At 40.1% G+C, this 17,399-nt stretch overlaps 1 protein-coding gene across 1 annotated transcript in view; it reads right to left on the minus strand.

The window, feature by feature from the left end:
- LOC137163705 (sucrase-isomaltase, intestinal-like) overlaps positions 1 to 17,399 on the minus strand; it is a 101,659-nt gene that overhangs the window by 83,823 nt on the left and 437 nt on the right. Inside the window, exons 2-4 of the mRNA XM_067563987.1 lie at positions 8,242 to 8,620; positions 7,743 to 7,845; positions 7,512 to 7,660 (exon numbers count right to left, since the gene is read on the minus strand). Of these exons, the coding sequence (XP_067420088.1) occupies positions 7,512 to 7,660; positions 7,743 to 7,820 (227 nt within the window). The 5' untranslated portion in view covers positions 7,821 to 7,845; positions 8,242 to 8,620. The remainder of the gene's footprint in view (positions 1 to 7,511; positions 7,661 to 7,742; positions 7,846 to 8,241; positions 8,621 to 17,399) is intronic.

The following is a 17,399-nucleotide window of genomic DNA, read 5'->3' on the forward strand; positions in this document are numbered from 1 at the left end:
TCAGTGACGTTCAATGAGGTTCCTAAATCATTTCTGAAAATGACTCATGGTCCATCTCCCCTCCAGTTCCCCCATCACCTAGCATCCTTGTGGCAACTCCAAGTACTGATAAAGTAGATGAGAAATACCCAGAAAGAAACTGGTGTATTTCTAGCTTTCTTGTAATATGAGTTAGTAAGTGAAAGCAGAGAGGAAAGTTAGCCTTATGTGACCCGCAGGTTTTCCACAGAACACTAATGGTCCATAGAATACAGTTCAAGAACTGCTGCGGTAATACCACTTTTGATAATTAATCACAGAATGTATTTACAATTACTGATTCTGTTCCATTCAGGTTCTTATACCGCACCCATCACCACAGTATCAGAGGATTTTCCAGAAGTTCAATAACCTAGACAACTGCATTTTTGTTTTGAAAAGGAATTAGGTAAACATTACCTACATCCCCCTCACCCATGTATAAAAATCTAAATGATTATAACACCAAAAATACCCTATAAGAATAACAATTGTTACAAACTGGAAGCAAATATGAGCTACACAAGTTGCACACAATTTGCCTATGTTGCTTTCAGCAAAATTGCAGTTTGAGACAATAGTTTTATAAATCATTCTGGTAGCTTCCCTTCTAGAAAATGTTCTCATGAAAAGTGATGCCCCTGTGCTTACTACAAGAATCAATACAAAAGCCAGCTGAACTCTATAGCGTCAGTTTTTAAATGAGTGACAATCTTGATTAGGATTTGATTATTTGTTGCATGTCCTCCAAACTGTGATAACTAACAAAGCATTGCACATGCTTAATAGAGATATCAGAAAATGTGTCTGACTTGGAAAGATGCTCAGTCTTGCATTATTCATATTCTATCATGCAAGGAAGATTGTTTGGAGGTATTAACACACGATCAGACTCATGGACCCCAAGAATGGTCAGTGCCAGATGCTTAAAATGAAGGCATGAAACCCCCGTCAGGGATAATATTGCAATAACTTGTCTGTGGAGGGTTTTATTTTGCTAATTTGGTAGGAGAACTGGTTTGTGTTCTGAGTCATTTGGGTTGATATCCCTTATAATTTTTTTTAATTAGCTGACGATCCTTATTATACAAATCTGTATCCTGCCGAGCTCTCTGCCTCACTAACATATTGCGCGTTCCACAGGATAATGCTACATTATGTAAAACATTATTTCTTTGTATCATTTTTAGATTTGTTACCTTTTAATTTGTTTGGGTGTTTGCTTGTTGTTCATCTCTGCTAAAACCAAATAGCCTTTTACTTTCTCCTCAGAGGGAAGCCCTTTTATGCCCCTGATCATTTGCATGGCTCTTTTCTATTGCTGCTGTTTCCATGGAATGATCGAAGTGAACATGGTGTTCAACATGAGAGCACATTATTGAGTGATATAATGGCACTATAATATATTCAGTTTCATTCTCTGACCCTCTCTTGTTATGTTTTCTTAACTCTTTTGACTACCATTGGACCCTGAGCAGAAATTTTCACACCTATCACAAAAGCTTCCCATGTACTACAGTACAAAAAGCTGTAGTAATGACAGTAAATAATATTCAGGAACATACATACCCCTTAAGTTTCTGTCCCCTCCCACCTGCAATATTTTCAAGTATGACATTAAATAACTCCCTGTAAGGAGACTTTGCTTACGCATATGGCAAAACTGGAAGGGATTTTTATACCATATGGACAGAACACATGCCTGATATCCTCCTCTTCTTTATATATCATACTGCTCCACTGTGATGGAATTTAAAGCATAAATACATCTGGGACAGAAACTGTGGTATGGAAATGATGGATGAGAAATTAAAATATAAATATTAACAAAAAAAATCCATAGTGGTTCTTCTGCACAGAATGTATTGAATCCTATATAGGTTACATTGGTAGCAATACCCCTTCATTGTGCTATAGGATTTGTGGGATTATAGGGATTTGTAGGTATGGTTAGTGGGATTGTCCAAAAGTGACAAGGTGCTGGACAGAGATAAAGTACTCTGTGTGAAAAGTTTTATGAAAATTTAGGATAGATTTACAATGGAAAAGCTTTCAGCAGGAACCCATGAAAGCTACAGTGGTGCATATGGATTTGAGTTATCTAGATACAATTTATCATCTATTGAGACACTGGGAAAGCAGTTGGGAAACTTGTAATTTGGCCTTATTTGTTGCTATTGATTACTTTGAGCAATATTTGTGTTTACAGAAAGATTAATGATCAGCTCAGCTCTTTTTCTGGGATTCCAGGGATTTGATCTGCTGCACCTGGATATACAGGTTTTTTTATTTCGGAAAAGCATGCTTCCTGAGTCACTGCCTGCCCCAATACTTCCCAGACAGGTGATCCCCAGGTGTGGAGGTGACTTTGCTAGAACCTGGAGCTATATTACCTTTAGCATGGATTCCACCAGAGCTGGAGGGGAATGGGGAGTGCAGGTGAGAATGATGCAATCTCCTCCAGCCCTTCACCTGGCCCTCCTCCTACTGCCCTTGGGTGCTTCCCTCTCCTCATGCTGAAATCTGGTGCCCCATGGAGGAGAAAGGGGAGGAACAATGCCACAAAGCATCTGATCCCTTTACTTCCTCATGAAAAGGACTATGAACAGAGGGCCTCCTTCACATGGTTAATGGGATGATCAGGCTCATTTTCATATTTCATTTTTAAAAGGGAAATAAGGACAACCCGGAGAATTACAGACCAGTCACCTTAACTTCAGTACCCAGAAAGATAATGGAGTAAATAATTAAGTAATCAATTTGCAGACACCTAGATGATGATAAGGTGTTAAGTAACAGTCAGCTTGGATTTGTAAAGAGCAAATCATGTCAAACCAATCTGATAACTTTCTTTGACAGGGTAACAGGCCTTGTGGATGGGGGGGGGAAGCGGTAAATGTGGTATATCTTGACTTTAGTAAGGCTTTTGATACTGTCTCGTATGACCGCCTCATAAACAAACAGGGGAAATACAACCTATATGGAGCTACTAAAAGGTGGGTGCATAACTGGTTGGAAAACCATTCCCAGAGAGTAGCAGTTATCAGTGGTTTACAGTCAAGCTGGAAGTAGTGTCCTGCAGGGATCAGTCCTGGGTCTGGTTCTGTTCAATATCTTCATCAATGATTTAGATAATGGCATAGAGAGTACACTTATAAAGTTGTGGACGATACCAGGCTGGGAGGGGTTGCAAGCGCTTTGGAGGATAGGATTAAATTTCAGAATGATCTAGGCAAACTGGAGATATGGTCTGAAGTAAATAGGATGAAATTCAATAAGGACAAATGCAAAGTACTCCACTTAGGACGGAACAATCAGTTGCACACATACAAAAGAGAAAATGACTGCCTAGGAAGGAGTACTGCAGAAAGGGAACTGGGGGTCATAGTGGATCACAAACTAAATATGAGTCAATAGTGTAACACTGTTGCAAAAAAAGGAAACATTATTCTGGGATGTAATAGCAGGAGTGTTGTAAGCAAGACAAGAGAAGTGATTCTTCCGCTGCTGATTAGGCCTCAACTGGAATATTGTGTCCAGTTCGGGGCACCACATTTTAGGAAAGATGTGGATAAACTGGAGAAAGTCCAGAGAAGAGCAACAAAGTGGTTAAACGTCTAGAAAACATGACCTATGAGGGAAAATTGAAAAAACTGGGTTTGTTAAATCTGGAGAAGAGAAGACTGAAGGGGGACATGACAACAGTTTTCAAGAACATAAAAGGTTGTTACAAGGAGGAAGAGGGAAAACTGTTCTCCTTAACCTCTGGACAAGAAGCAATGGGCTTAAAATGCAGCAAGGGCAGTTCAGGTTGGACGTTAGGAAAAACTTCCTAACTCTCAGGATAGTTAAGCACTGGAATAAATTGCCTAAAGCGGTTGTGGAATCTCCATCACTGGAGATTAAGAGCAGGTTAGACAAACACCTGTCAGAGAAGATCTAGTTATTACTTAGTCCTGCCATAAGTGCAGGTGACTGGACTAGATGACCTTGCGAGATCCCTTCCAGTCCTACACTTCTATGATTCTATGATATAAACAGCTCATATGAGTTTAAAACAGAACCTTTGATTAAGCTGAATAGAGGGGTCTATGGGAAGGGCTGAGTTACTAGCTTTGGTAACACGGTTTTCTGCAAGGCTGCGTCAGCAGGACAGAAACACATTGGTTCACAGTGTAGTGTTGAATAGACAAAGAAAATTACCCCTTGCTAACTATAGGTGTCAGCAACAGCTGCCCAGCAAAGTTTAACAGCGATGGCCAAATAATGTTCAGTATAATTTTAGAAATGGGTTTTAATCATGGCTTCTGAAACTGTGTAGAATGCAGCTCTGACCTTGGCTACACATGCAGATAAACTATGCTCAGCACCAGTTCAGCTGCACCTATTGCTCACACCAATCATCAGCAATAAGCAATTTTCCTAGACAAAGCTTGTTTGATGATTGTTCCATGAGACTCCTGCAGCAAAAGGGACAGGACACAATGAACTGATTGCTCCATTTATAGGCTTGTTGCTTTAACCATTTTGGATTCTGTTGCCTTGTCTGCATTAGGAAGATTTTATCACTGGTTCAGTTAAACCCATGTTGCCTCTGGAGAGATGGTTCCCATATGCCCAGACCTTTTTTTTTTTTTTTACCACTGTGTTGGTAAAACTGCTTTTCAGCAGGTTTAAATAGCATGGTGCTAAAAGTGCCAGAAGCAACAGGAGTTGCCTATACACTAGGGCTCCCGCTGCGCCTCTCACTGCTCCAGCTGCACTGGTGCCAACCTCAGTGTAAATAATTTTGTAACAGTCCCTGCTGTAGACACAGCCTCTACTATCAAACAAATAGCAAACACCATGGCTTCCAGATCGGGAAGCATGGAGTAAATTAACATGTTGAAAGGCGTATACACACCCAGCTCTCATGAACACTAATGGAAGTGGTGAGTGTAAATCCCTATATTGGGACAAAGATACTAATCAGCATCCAAATTCACTCATTTAGATCACCTAGGATGCAAGAAGAGGTTGTTTGTTTGTTTTTTTTTGTTAATCACGCAGGGAATTCAGCTACAAATGGGGTACAGCTGTGAGAGGAATCTATCCCTGTTGGAACGAGACCCTCCCATCTATAATCAACTTGCTGTGCCGTTTCCCAGAAACATACAATTTTTCTTTCTCACATACTATGTGCAAACATCAGTCGTGGCCATGATAATGTTTCATTAATAGCAGTGTCTTCCGTTGCAGGATAAAACCATTAATCATGTGCAATATTAACACAATCTTTTTTTTTTTAATTGGGTGGATTTCAGAAGAACTTCTTTGCCTGTGGTAACACTATATGCTTTTCCAATGGCAATTTTTAACAGCAATGGATTTATACCGAAATCTGAACTGTTGATACAGATATTGGCCAAGGCTGCCCTCTATCTGCCTCTCCTTTCAGCACAGCCCATTCTCTCCCAAAGCTTACACTGCTACTAGTCCTCAAAGTTTCAAAAGTAAGCACTATATTTAAGAGTCCCATTTTAGATAGATAGGGCCTGATTTGCAAAAGCCCTTAGCTCTCAGCAGCTCCCACTGAGAACAATGCAATCTATAGTGTTGGAGCTCTGTTGAAAACCTGCTAAATAGGCCTGATTTTCATAGTTGCTGAGCACCCACAGCCCCCATTTTAACTGTGTGCACTCAGCACCTCCGAAAATCAGTCTCCAGGTATCTCGAGTTGAGAACCAATGATTGAGACCCTCAAAATTAATCGACGCTTTTGAAGAACTGTGACTAAATTCTTGTGCGTGGAGAGTGTACTGGGGGCGGGAGGGAGGAAGAGGAAGAATGGGAAAGGTATTATGAACCAGCTTGTAGTAATTTTTCAGTAAGCATTCCCCTCGCATCTCATAATTCCAACTAATGAGCCTCACTCAGTCCTTACCACAAAAAGGCTACAAAGACAAAAATCTCTTGGATCAAAGAAAGGAAAATTGGATCTTTAACTGGAACCTGCTATCTACACAAAGCCATTAAGTCTAAATAAGAAAGCAAGCAATTTTTGCTATCTCACAGATACATAGAACACTAATTTACAATAACCTGTAAAAGAAAAGCTTTACAAAATCAGCAGTGAAGCTCGTAAAAGTTGTTACAAGATATCTATTTAAAAGAATGTCTAGCTAATTAAAAATAAAGCCCAGTGCTTATGTCTGCAGACTCAAATTTTTTTTATAAACTGTATTCTCAGCAAGAAATTTCTGACATGAGACACAAGAAGGTATAACCCCTAGTGAAAACAACCAAACATTTTTTGAAAATGTTCAGTGTCCTCTCCGTAAGTTGGAATGTTCCATTTCTTGCCAGGATAATGTTTAAATTCTGAATCTGTTTAACAAATAACATCTGAAAGAAATGGGCTTTTATATTTTTTGTTTTATCAGATTTAAGTTTTTGTGTACATTTTTACAGAATTATTAATAAAAAAACAAAGCCACATTCCAACAAAATTCTGAAAATTGGGCTTTACATAAAAATTCCTACAAGCAGAAACAAACTTTTTCTGTATTTTCTCTCCCAACATTCTCCTTCCTAGGGTACACATATTTATATGATTTACCTGAATCATCTAGTGATATCACAGTGCAGTTTCTGACATCATAATTCATCATCACAACCAAGCATATGATGTCACTAACACTGGACTGTGACCTCACTAAACAAAACTGGCAAGAAGAACGCACTAATTAGAAAGAAGTAAGTTACTCTCTCCATACAAATATCTTGGTAACCAGCACTAAGTGGAAAATAAGCAAAGAGATTTATGATGTGAGACTGACTAGAAAGTGACAACATGAAATTTGTGATGTTTGCTGCTGTACGGACATTTTTCCTTAAATAAAATATACTGCACTAGTTGTACAATTCAATTAATATTTTTGCACTGTTTTATCACTATTTCTCTAGTTTTCTTGGGCCTACATTTTGAAATTTGACTAATGTTCATGTGTGTTCCACTTAAGATATGTTACAGGAGCTTAATTCTCAGTGTGTGAGTGATTAGTACTTCCTGAAAACCAGGCCCCATTAAGATGTCTCAAGTTGGGCACATAGAAATGCAGGACCTCCAAACTCACTAGTCATGTTTATTGGCACTATTTTATTACATTGCATACATACAGCATGCAGTGCCAGCTAGATTTTTATTTGACAAGGAACAGGTCTTGATCCTCTGACCAATCTTTCCTGCATATTTAAGTAATTGACTGTTGCATATGTATATATTTATGTTACAGTAAGTACTATGATAGGACTATTTTATAATGGGACACAGCTTAATCTACTAGGTGTCTGTGTGTGTGTACACACGCTCATGCACACAAAATTTATATTTGAGGGGAAGGATCATTTCTCTCTCTTTGCCATGCTAAACCAAGCAATAATGTATGAGAAATAGTTCTCATCCTGTCTTACGTATTTTCTACACAAAACCATCTTAATATACTTGTACTCACAGCACTGTTCCTGTGCTTTTCCTTATGATTTTAAACTGAAAGGAGGAATTATTTATAAACTCGATGTCATAGTTGGTCTCAGCAGCAGCAGTGGATGGCGCCTCAATCTTGAGTGGAACTTCAAATCGTTGGCTATTGGGATCATAAATCTAAATCAAGGCACAGAGTTGTTGGTTGGTTAGTTAGCTTAAGTTATTTGGACTAAATTACATTGTTTTTTTTAATACACACCTTAAACCGGAGTCTGTCTTTCGTCTGGAACTCCACATCCATGGCAACAGGAGAAATATCATTGCCAAACAGGGACATCGTATTACGTTTCTTCAGATTTAACCTACAAACACACTTAGTTACCACATACCAAAGTGCTCATGCACAAGAACAGCCACATACAAAGTACAACCATGGAAAGGATTCTGCTCTATTAACCAATAGCAAAACCTTTCTGGAATAGAACACTAATAAACCATGAATTTATCAATAGATATCATCCGAGTGGGCAAGGAAGGATTTTTCTTTTTCTAAAATTCAGCTAGACAGCATCTACTTGTGCCCTCTCCTGGAAGGCCTAACTACTCTACAAAAGGGGCCAGGGGAAAATTTATGCCTATGCATTTATAAACATATTCTAGAATCAGAATCCAAAATGTATATAATTTTTGGGCATTCCAACCAAATGTGAATGCATAAAGAATGATTAAAGACTTAAACAAGCAATGGTGACATTTACCTCCAGCCTTTAGCTGTCTTTTGTGGCTTCTCGGTAAAAGAGTACCCATATGGGTCATCTTCTGGGAAATAGCACCAGGGGGCATTGGAGACTTTTGTAGAACACCATATGCAGCCCTTTGCTTCACAGTTCTCTTTTGAAGCACCTAGCTGAGGATGGCAGTCAATGCGTTTCTGAACTGGAATGTTGCTAGGGCAAGTTACATCTTCATTTGAGTCATAGAAGCAAAATGGAATGTATGGGGTACTAGTCTCACACCACCGGCAGCCACGGCTTAGGCAGGCAGTTTCAGTAGCTCCAGGTTCTGGATGACAGTCTTGCCGAAGGTCCTCGGAGATAGTGGTTGGACATGAGCTTGAGTGAAAAGGCTGAGCTAACACTAAACCAGGAAAAAAAACAGACAATGAGCACCAAAAACACACAAGAGTTCAGCATGAAATAATGCAACTTGCTTTTGTGTAGATGGAGCTAGAACACGACTCCTGAGATTGATGGGACCTGAGAGCAGCGTACTCATCATTCTATTCATCAAGAGAATATAGTTCATTCTAGACTTCAAGACAATGTGCTTTATTTTTATTACCCAGCAGTGGATTCTTTTTTTTAGCCTTTGTAATTATTCCTCCTCCTATGATTATTTGTATGTAGGCAGCTATGTGTTGTTACTTTGCCCAGTGCTTACAGTTTTCAGCTGAAGATGGAGTAAATTTAAAATATTTGTCTGAAGGCAAATTAGAAGATAAATAGTGGATAAAGCAATAAATAGAATTGTTATGGAGGCTTGAGGAACAATTCCATAGTGAAGGCTGCACTGAGATCTTCCCTTAAACAAGGGCTAAAAATTCTGTCTCACTTTAATGATTGAATTTGATGTATATTTACTACTATTAGTACCATGTTTGTATTATTATAGTTAGTCATTACTAAAGAACCCAAAATTAATAGCTAGTCATCCTCATAACCTTACAAAACAGAACATTAGTTAGCTAGCTATGTCTTTTGATCCAATCTTGCACTTCCTCTCCCAGGAGAGTGATCCCACTGGAATCAATAGGATTACTCATGTGAAGAGGGATTTGCAAGAATTGGATTCTCTGGTGTTAACAACAAGTGACGGTTATCAAATATTAGAAAAGGGGTAGAACATCTACTCTTAATTTTCCAATCATAATTAAAGACATTCTCATTTACTGCAATAGTATTTGTGATTATTTAATTCTGAAAATTAAATATGATCTTAAAATGACTAAAGCTTTTGTATCTAAAATGTAAATGTGGACTATTGCATTCTCAAAAGCTTGAAAACCTTATTGCACATGTAGTTTGATTATACTATCAAGCTAGTTGTCTCCATTTAAATATGTGTGCATGATAATATTCATATGTGCCTCTCACAAGCAAAGATTTTTGATAGCAGTTTAAAATACAGAATGCTAAAATGAGGAATGAGATTATAGATTCACTTCAAAACCTTCCAGGATTTCTGAGTTTATTCCTGAGCAAGATGTTGGAGAGGAATAACAGTTAAGTATCGTCTACACTTGCAAGTTTAGGGAAATATAAGGGCCCCCCAGGGATCTGTACTGGGAACAGTGCTGTTCAACATATTCATAAATGATCTAGAAAAAAGGGTAAACAATGAGGTGGCAACATTTGTAAACTACTCAAGATAGTTAAGTCCAAAGGACACTGTGAAGAGTTATAAAGGGATCTCACAAAACTGGGTAACTGGGCAGCAAAATGGCAGATGAAATTCAATGTTGAAAAATGCAAAGTATGCACATAATCCCAGCTATACATTCAAAATTATATCTATATTAACTGTTATCACTCAAAAAAGGGATCTTGTAGTCATTGTGGCTAGATCTATGAAAACATCCTCTCAATGTGAAGCAGCTGTCAAAAAAGATAATGTTAGGAACCATTAGGAAAGGGATAGAAAGAAAATATATCATAATGCCACTATATAAATCCATGGTACACCCACACCTGGAATGCTGCATGGAGTCCTGGTTATCCCATCTCAAAAAAGATACTGGAAAAGGTACAGAGAAGGGCATAACAGTGATTAAGGGTATGGAATAGCTTCCATAAGAAGAGACAGATTAAAATGACTGGGACTTTTGATCTTAGAAAAGAGATGATGAAGCGGGGATATGATAGATGTCTTTAAAATCGTGAATGATGTGGTGAACATGAATAGGGATGCGTTATTTACTACCTCATATAATACAAGAACTAGCGGTCACCCAATGAAATGAAAATGCAGCCAGTTTAAAAGAAACAAAAGGAAGTACTTCACAAATTCACAGTCAACCTTTGGAACTCATTCCTAAGGGGATGTTGTGAAGGCCAAAACCATAACAAGGTTCAGAAAAGAACTAGGTAAGTTCCTCGAGGATAAATCCATCATTGGCTAATAGCCAAGATGGTCAGGGATGCAACTCCATGCTTTGGGTATCCCTAGCCCTCAATTGCCAGAAGCTGGGACTGGACGACAGGGGATGGATCACTCAATGATTACCTGTTCTGTTCATTTTCTCCAAAGCACCTGGCATTGGCCACTGTCGGAAGACAGACTACTGGGCTAGATGTGACATTGGTCTGACCCAGTATGGCTGTTCTTATAAATACTCCCACTATTGCTGCTGTTGCTGCAGCAGTAGTACAGCAACAGTGGGAGGTAGCCCTAAAATGAGCACACAGGGAGAAAATAGCTTAAAACACAAGACTGCTTAAAGCTTCATCTTTTGTTCCATGTTTTAGAGACAGGAAATGAACTGGGTTGCTCAGACAGAAATTCTTTAGAGTGGGCTGAGCTCACAATCTTTCAGTTTTCTGCTCCATCTACAGGCATGAGGTCAGAATATTGACCCAGAGGATGCACCAAAATAAAGCACTTTATTCAACACCAATTTCATGTTGTTTGAAGAAAAGAAACCTTCCCCCATAGTTTATTAAACAAAGGCTCTTAGGACCTGGCATTGGATTACTTTCTATCTGGCCCTATAGTTTGGACAAGGCATGAATGACTCTAGCCATGGAGAGTCTCAACAGGTTTCATTCTTCTCTTTAAAATGGGTAATTAAGCTTGTTGAATCAAACACTGTCACATGCGCAGGTTGAGCCATTCCCTGTGGGGAAAATAGCAACAGCTGGTATTAAAGATGCTTCGCCAGCACTATTGAATGCTTTTAATAGGCGGTGATGTGATTTTTGTGAAGCACAGTCACGTTTCTCACAAGAATAAAAGCCCTGAGTTTACTCATGACCTCTTCCTTCTGCATTACACCATGCAGCCTCCTTGATTTTCTAGAACTGTTGGTGTGACCATAACCAGCTACAGAATTTACAGCTGGCCATAGACAAACAAACATTGAAACCTCCCGTAGCATGGCCATCCTAGGGTGTGATACTGAATGTTGCTAATATGTAGTGAGATGAGTAAGAAAAATAAATCAGGGTTTGTTTGGAGCTTAACTCACTTAAATAAGGGAGCTCTATGGATAATCTCACCCACATCATTAGCAAACACCCTCATCAATTCAGGATCAGAGGTTTTGGGTTCCTGAGGGTAGCCCAAAATATTCTCCTCAGTGAGAAGGGCATTTAACTTACAGCAGGGTTGAGATAAGTGTACATGTGGGGTCCCTGTAATAGATATTTTATAAATAGATTAATATTGTTTATATTGAATAATTTTGAATCTTTGTTTATTACGGTACATATTTTTGCTAATGGTGCTATACATTATATAAGAGAAATGGGAGCTGCCCCTCTGGGGAGGGAGAAGCTAGAGTATGCACATTTGTACGCGGTTCTGCTGCTGCAGGAGGAAGCTGGTTGGGCGCTGGGCATGAGGGGGGTCTCTGACAGTAAGAAGCTCCTAAAGTACAAGGTTTGAATGCTCAGAATAAGCAGTGTTCTCCTGGAAATGCTGGAGTCTTAGGACTGAGGGTGTAACCTATACCTGTTGGGGAGACAGGGAGGGAAATCAGGGGGAACCCTTGAAGTTCAAAATGGGATCTGAAGACTCTCCCCAAAGAGACTGTCAGCAACGACCCAAGACAATCTTCCTTTCATTCCTGCCTTCCACTTCCTTTGCTCTTTTAAAGGAGGTTATCAGTGCTCATTATAATCCATTAACAAGCGTGTCTAAAGATATCTGACCTTTCACAAATCTCTGAACAATATCCTGTTGAGCCACAACTCTCCTTTTGTCTCCTACATTTGCTGTATTTTTCTTGGTATTAAGGACACAGGAATTAAAATGAGATGGTGGCTGAACACTTTAACTGGAGCTGTATATTGGCTCTGATAGCATAACATTCTTTTTTAACTCTTCTCTTCTCAGTCACGCTATGCAACCCCTCTCTGCCTTCTCTACTCCCTGTCAAACTACCCCAGTACCTTCCACCTATCAAGTCCTTTTCAGTAGTCTGGTTTGGGATGTAGGAAAGAGTCTTGGGTTAGGAGATGCAGGAAAATGTAGATGTCTCAAACATCTACTGCATTAGATCTGAATGTGCCACAGCTTTCTAGGACAATGTGATAAAACCATCTGACACCTCCTGCTTTATCTTCTAAACCATGAGCAAAAGAGCTGGAGGAAAGAGAGAGACTGGGCATCAGTGAACTACAGCCATCTGTTTGTTCCCAGTGACATTTGGCCTGCTTCCCAGGGGAAGAGGCTCATACCGCTGTGTTTTTAGTTGGATCCAGATAAATCCAACAAAGGGAAGCAGTTGAGCTCCCTGTACATCAACTGGAATCCACTTCTGGATTCAGGGGGCACACAAGAAGATCTATCTGATGAATATTTAATTTCACCAGACAGCTTTGTGTTCAGTGTCCCCTTTGTGCAGACCATTCTGATGGAGACTAGATGACTTTCCACACAGGAAAGGATCTGCATTGGTTTGGTGTAGATTTGAGCTTTGTGTGTCCTCTTGCCAATTTATGCATGCTACAGCTGCAGTTTTGTATTGAAAGAGGATATAATCAACTCTCTGACAGTCCTAGAAGTTTCCAAGAGCCAGTCTCATCATTCTCACTCCTAGGAAGTTGATGCTTTCAAGTTCTTCTGACCTTTACCATGTTTCCCTGTGTTTCCCCAGACTAAAAGGCTGGCATCCAAGCCTGGGCCTCCTGCTGGTGTTCCAAGACCAAGCCTTACCCTTAGAATAAGGATACCTCTGGTATACTTGCAGGTAGAAATGAAAGTTATTCTGACTTTTTATGCAGCCTTGTAGGTCTTCTTGGACTTCACTACAGCAGAGAACAAACTTTTACATATGCTTCATTCTCAGTCGCCTCTCACCTCATATCAAACAGCATCAAATATGGAACAAGCTGGATTTAGATCAAGAAAGTCCTGTACAGGTCAAATACTGAAATATCACCCAGCATATAGAAGATGGATTCAAGAGAGGGACGAAACAGGCACTGTGTTCGTAGACCTATCAGTGACATACGACACAGTCAGCTACCAAAATCTGCTCGCCCAAGTCTATGATATGATGCACGACTACCATCTAGTTCAGCTTATTTGATCTCTTCTGGAGAACAGATGTTTTTATGTAGAAATGTGCAAGAAATGGAGCCACTGGAGATGACAATGAAATGGCTTCCCACCGGTGCTAGCACACTACCCTATTCTCTTCAACATATACACCAATATACACCAGTCCATACTGATCAATATGAAGCGCTTCATATATGCTGATGATCTATGCATCACATCACAGGAGAAGGATTTTGCCACCATCAAGAACAGACTGATATGTGCATTTATCAACCTCTGAGCTTATTACAGTAAGAACCAGCTTCGTGCCAAACCGACCAAGATACAGGTGATTGCTTTTCACCTCCCCCAAGCAGAAACTAAACATCACCTGGGCTGGAATCTCACTGGCTAATCACCCAAACCTTGTCTACCTGGGGTTGACATTGGACTGAACCCCTTCCTTTAAAGCACATGTAGAGAAAACAAAAGGGAAAGTCAGAGCCCGCAACAACATCCTCCAAAAGTTGTTCACCTCAAAGTGGGATTCCAACCCAGCTACATTGCAAACCACTGCTATTTCCTTATGCTACTACAGAGCAAAATATGCATGTCCAGCATGGGAACGATCCATCCATGCCAAGAAACTAGACCTGTTTTAAACGACAGCTGTCATGGAATAACAGGATATCTAAATCCAACACCAAAGGATACCCTGTATTTACTGGCTAGCATTGTACCATCAAATATCAGGAAGAAGGTAGTAAGCCAAAAGGGAAAGATCACGGCAGATGGAAGACCCAAGGCATCCACTATATGGTCACACTGGAGTAACCAAAGGCCTTAAATCACAAAAGAGTTTTATGTCCAGTGTTGTGCGTTTGGGTATGACAGCTGGCAAGGCACAACTGAGGTTATGGAATGAAAGACTATGTGCATCTGGACACACTGAAATAGATCTGGAACCCCAGGAAGACCTTCTCAGAGGGGCTGATATACAATGGTCAACATGGCAATGCCTGCACTGCCTACAAACGCAAACTGGCAGATCAAATGGGGCTACTCTAACGACATGAATATATGCAAATGGGATGAAGTACAGACCATGGAGCACTTGCTCATTTGCCAACTCCTTGGGGAGACTTGTACGAAAGAGGACCTTTCTGTAGCAATGGAAAGAGCCATTGCTTGAGTATGGTTCTGGTAAAACATCTAGTTTGTGACAAGGACATGAGAAGACAATGACTCCTTTTCATCTGATATATATTTGAAAAATAAAAACAAATTTTTGTATGAGTGCTCAAATCTTCCTCTGGCATTCTTCCTAATTTTTCTTTCCAAGACTCCTTATTCGCAGGCTCAGTTACCCACTTAAGAACTTGGGATGGAACTCTGGGGCTTTCCCCTTTAGAGATGGGTTGGCCTGTGGGAGTCAGGGGAGTATAGAACTTACCACCCAAAAAGAGTCCTTCTCAATGAGGAAGGTCCAATTTGCAGACCACGTGAAAGATGAAGAGTACTGACCGGTCTTTGGGAAGATGTCTGTTGAGAAGTCTTGGCTGGTAGGAAGGATGCAAAGGCTTCAATCAGCTGCCTGGACGCTGAGCCCCTACCACTAATTTTGGGAGGGTCTACGGGCTGGAAGCAATTATGGTAAAACTCCCTTGCTAGGGATCTTTGTGGAAGGAGCAACTCTTCCTTTTACTTGCTCCATCTGGTATATGTTGCAAGAAGGCAGAAACAAGTGAGAGAATGAGCTCAACAGGTGGCCCTGTTTGGGGGAGTAAAACTCCTAAAAAGTCATTTCCTTAAGGGGAGCAAGGGGAGATTTGCTTGTTAATGCCCCAAAATCTGCTTTAAAAACTAGAACTGCAATGGACAAAGCAGGATTGCTGACACTGCAGTTTCCACTGCTGGAGACAAATCTGGTGCAAAGGTGGAAACGGTTTGGCCAGGCCTGAGGGACACATCTGAACTGCCTCAAATATCTGCAGGAAGAGAGACAGAGGAGTCTACGGGAAAGGAAACAATTTTCTGGATCCTAAACTACCAGGCAGCCCTGCAAAACTCACATGTTGGTCAGAGTCAAATCAATGTGCAACAATAAATGTTCCATAGGCCAAATTTAGGTCTTCACTTACACCTCATTTAGTTGCCTGGGTTACAAATTCTGGTCCCCACTAGCAAATGTGCAACCCCTTTGACGTTTGTCGCTTTGCACACGTGCACCTGAATGCAAAACAGTAACCCCGTTGATGAAAGATGTGGACAAACTGGAGAAAGTCCAGAGAAGAGCAACAACGATTAAAGGCCTAAAAACATGACCTACAAGGAAAGATTGAAAAATTGGGTTGTTTAGTCTGGAGAAGAGAAGACTGAGGGGGAACATGATAACAGTTTTCAAGTACATGAATAGTTGTTACAAGGAGAGTGAAAAATTGTTGTCCTATCCTCAGAAGTTGAGAAGAAGCAACAAGCTTACATTGCAGGAAGGGAGGTTTAAATGGGACATTAGGAAACGCTTCCTAAACATCCAGGTAGTTAAGCACTGGAACAAATTGTGTAGGAATGTGGCGGAATCTGTGTCATTGGCTAATCTTTCAAAAAAGCCTCCTGACACCTGTTCGTAATAATGACTAATAATAATTCCTTAGTCCTTCCTTGAGTGCAGGGGACTGGGCAAGATGACCTATGATTCTATGTATGAATGAACCTAGCTCATTTTATTTTAGCTATGCTGGTTCATCTAACATGCAACATAGGCTTGTTTTTAATCACTTCAGCCAGCAGATATGACTTAATACACAGAAGCAGCAAACCTGTCAACCAGGTGTCAGTCTACGAAGTGTTTTTTTCAGTCTAAAGCCATACTAACTTATTTGCATACTGAAATGCTTTATAAAATGGGCATTAGGAAAGGACAAAACTGGCTCCCTGGCAAGATTTCTGACTCTTTAAGGTGTCAAAATTTTTTAAAATTTAATTTCCCTTGCCAGTTTGAAGCACCCACAGTCCATAGCTGATTCTGAAAACCAGCCTTTGTAAGTCTCAGCCGCTGAAATACCCAAGTAGGTTCTCTCATTCAGCTGCTGATTCCCAGACACATTTCTAACTGTTTTGGTGCAAATGAGGTTGGAACAACTAGAAAAATAAAAAGAAGATTCCCTCCTTTCTTTTAAGTCTCCGTTTTAAAACCGTTACCTCATTTTTATTGGCTTGCTGGCCTGTTTCTGTGAAAATGTTAGTAGAAGCTGGAATTGGGAATCAGCAATTGACATTAATAAGAGCTTTTGCTGCCCACTGGTGGCTTTTCAAGCTAATTTCCATGGAAACAGATATTGAAAATAAGTACCTTGAAATATAAATATGAAAAAATTCTCCTGAATGTTTTCTTTCTGATTCCAGGTTTGTGAGAAGCTGGGTTAGTGATGCCTAGCAGCAGCATTTTCTGAGGAGGCTGAGTGCAACCACATTTTCTCCAATGTAATAATACTGATGCTTACATGCTGGATCAGCTGCTTGTTTAAAAGGTACATTACATGGCTGAGCTGATCCTGGTGTGCAAGGACTCCTATGCTGTCCCCTCCAACCTTCTCCCTTAAATAGACTCTCGATTGAATTAATTTCTAGAATAAGTGGGTGCAACTCCCAGCTT

Source organism: Emydura macquarii, unplaced genomic scaffold (genome assembly GCF_026122565.2).
Source record: "Emydura macquarii macquarii isolate MOO-44397 ecotype Brisbane River unplaced genomic scaffold, CSIRO-AGI_Emac_v2 contig_2636, whole genome shotgun sequence".
Taxonomy (NCBI): Eukaryota; Metazoa; Chordata; order Testudines; family Chelidae; genus Emydura; species Emydura macquarii.